Source organism: Amphiura filiformis, chromosome 18 (genome assembly GCF_039555335.1).
Source record: "Amphiura filiformis chromosome 18, Afil_fr2py, whole genome shotgun sequence".
Lineage (NCBI taxonomy): Eukaryota > Metazoa > Echinodermata > Ophiuroidea > Amphilepidida > Amphiuridae > Amphiura > Amphiura filiformis.
In genome coordinates, this window is record NC_092645.1 from 65,334,948 (window position 1) to 65,337,844 (window position 2,897).

A 2,897-nucleotide genomic window follows, 5' to 3' on the forward strand; every position below is an offset into this window, starting at 1 on the left:
TGAGTGTGTAAGTCGTTTGGTTCAGATGTCTCCACGGAAGATATTATTCCTATAGACTGAGTGTGTAAGTCGTTTGGTTCAGATGTCTCCACGGAAGATATTATTCCTATAGACTGAGTGTGTAAGTCGTTTGGTTCAGATTGATTTGACTGACACTCTGTATTCTGAAAACGGAAAATAAAATAAGGAAGAATAACTAAGAGCTGTCAATGCCAAAGATTTGAGCTGACGCACAGTGTCATCGCCCCGATATCTCCATGGTAGAAATCGCCATGGTAGGATGAATCCACAGCCACGAAAGGTCATTTTATTCCGACCTTATGAGACGCATATAATTAGCACGGTGACCTGACTAAGGCTACTGACAATAGGCGTTGTAATTGATTTCTCGCTGTGTGAGTAAGCTTGTATATGACATTGTGGTCAATGGTCATACTGCCTACATTGGAGTAGTGAGTGCAGATTATACTGCGCGCTGTAGTCCATACAGGACCAACGCAATATAAAATTAGCGATTTTGGTCAGATTTTGAGTTCAAGACTCACGGCCGTTTCTCAAAGCGCACTATTATATCTGTTCAACACGTATTTTCAAGTGTATGAGACCACATCTGGTTTCTTGAGAAAAAATCATTTACGGGAGATATTCATCATTTTCCAACCCGGTATCCGAATATTTTCGTCTGATATCAAAATCAATATCTAAGAGCTGTCAATGCCAAAGATTTGAGCTGACGTCCATTGGTTTACGCTGATGGATATAGTGCCCGTGTGCTTATTAACTTTGTTATGATTTGGGCAATATATAAGATATGCGAGGTCATATTACTCCTATATACTATATAACTCGTTTGGTTCAATTTTGGATTTGATTCACACATAGATCTCTATTGTGAAATCGGAAAACAAAATAAGAAAACAAAAATCTAAGAGCTATCAAAATACCAAAGATTTGAGCCAACGCCCATTTGTTTATTGTTGACGGATACAATGCCCATGCGTTTATTAACTTTGTTGATGCCATAATTGCCAATCATTTTCATCAAGGTCAAACAAAGATCTAACTTTCATGAGGGCAAACTTAAAGCTCTTTTTGGCGGGAAAATAATAAGAGACAACGAAGAACTAATTATGTTATCTGAAGAAAAGGAGCCGACTGAAGGCAGTATTGACGAACAGCAGGAAGGCATGGAAAAGATTCCCGATAATGAAAATACCAGTCGTTGGAAAGATGTTTTTAAAATCAACCGAACGATGCTTAAATACAAAATATTTTATCTCTTCTTCATCGGAGCTGGTTCATCTATCATCACCTTCCTACCATTACAGATGAAACAATTAGGTTTGTCTCCAAGTAGAATAGGTCTTGCATCTTCCGTACGGCCATTTACTTCTGCCATGTCTACGGCAATCATAGGGGTGGCGTCTGATAAAATAGGCTATCGTCGCGCATGGATGGTTGGTCTTTTGATGGCGATGTTAGGCAGCGGAGTTGCACTTAGTCTTCTACGAAGTCCGGAACTAGCTCCATGTGAAGGCATTTACGATACAAACTCAACCTTGACTAAAAGATCATTAATAAGCGGTGAATATAATTACAGAAAAGTTGGTATAGAACGACGTGACGTGACGTCATCTACAAATACGTCGAAACATACAGGAGCCAAGTACAACGAAGAGGGAAACATTAATTCAAAACAGTCACATGATCTTTACGAAGACAGGAGTTGGCAGTACGATCCCCATGGCGTATATCGTGTCTTCATTGAGGTATTAGTTATTGGCAGTATATTTGAGATGGCTATGAGTCCAGTTTACGCTATAGCAGACGCTTCTGTTATGGTTGCTTTAACACGTGACGGGAACGACGTGTCGGAGTACGGAGGGACACGGGGATGGGGGAACATTGCTTGGGATCTTGGGTAAGTAGGATGTAAGAACCTAATAAACTCCTAAATCTGTTATTACTTACGCACGTACTTACGTAACGGCCGGTGGATGGTGAAGGGAACGGCGTGTCGGAGTACGGAGGGACGAGAGGATGGGGGAATGTCGCTTGGGATTTGGGGTAAGTAGGGCGGGTACGCTGAACTCCTAAGTCTTTCAATATTTGAACTTACGTCACTATGTTGCGGTAGATGGTGAGTGACTGGGGGAGTGCTAGATTGAATCCTTCAATCATTCAGCATTACGCACGGTTGACGTACTTGATGGTGACTGAAACAAAGGAAGAGAGGCTAGTAGTCTTAGGTACGTTTGAACCTTAGGGTGTTTGCTGGATTGAAATTTAAGTAAGTTATGACGTGGTAAGGACTCAAAACAATAGAGACATGTGGTATGATGTAAGTTTGGGCGAAAGGGAGGGGGCTAGATTGAATCCCTTCAACATTACGCTCAGTTGCTGTATTTGATGATGACTTAAAACAATAAACGACTGGTATCAGGGGTAAGTTATGTATACTGCGCCAAAAAAAGTATACTTGCACTTGGAAGATCCTAAATGTAAAACTAAACCATATTTGGGTAGGACTAAATGTTGTTTTTAAATAGATACGCTCTCTAAACCTGCATATTATGACACCCCGGTGAATCCAACGTGGCCTCAAGAAGTAAAGTTACACGAATTTTCTAGACGAAGGCCCGGTTTTAAAAGTGATCAAAAATGTCGCATGCATTGATTTAGCCATTTCAACTGCAACAAATTTTAAACCTAGGCATTAACCTCTAATCGAATGTCTGGCATCAGGTCTATACATTCTTTTCACGTATTGACACTTTTAGATTTGCTTTGAATTCACCAGTGGATTTTTGACAGGTTTTCTGCTTCAATTCCGCCATAATATCATCCGATGTGGAGTGTCGTTGACCAATGCTAATTACGTCATCATCCTTATACCA

The 2,897-nt window shown here is 40.5% G+C and overlaps 1 protein-coding gene across 1 annotated transcript; it reads left to right on the plus strand.

Annotated features, from left to right (window-relative positions):
• Positions 1 to 1,130: 1,130 nt before the first annotated feature.
• Positions 1,131 to 1,925, plus strand: LOC140139320 (uncharacterized). The gene has a single exon (XM_072161099.1). It carries the CDS (start codon positions 1,131 to 1,133, stop codon positions 1,923 to 1,925), a length of 795 nt encoding a protein of 264 aa, XP_072017200.1.
• Positions 1,926 to 2,897: the final 972 nt, after the last annotated feature.

Excerpts from the sequence above, each read along its gene's own strand:
- LOC140139320 (XM_072161099.1), top strand. The coding sequence starts at position 1,131 with ATGTTATCTGAAGAAAAGGAGCCGACTGAAGGCAGTATTGACGAACAG.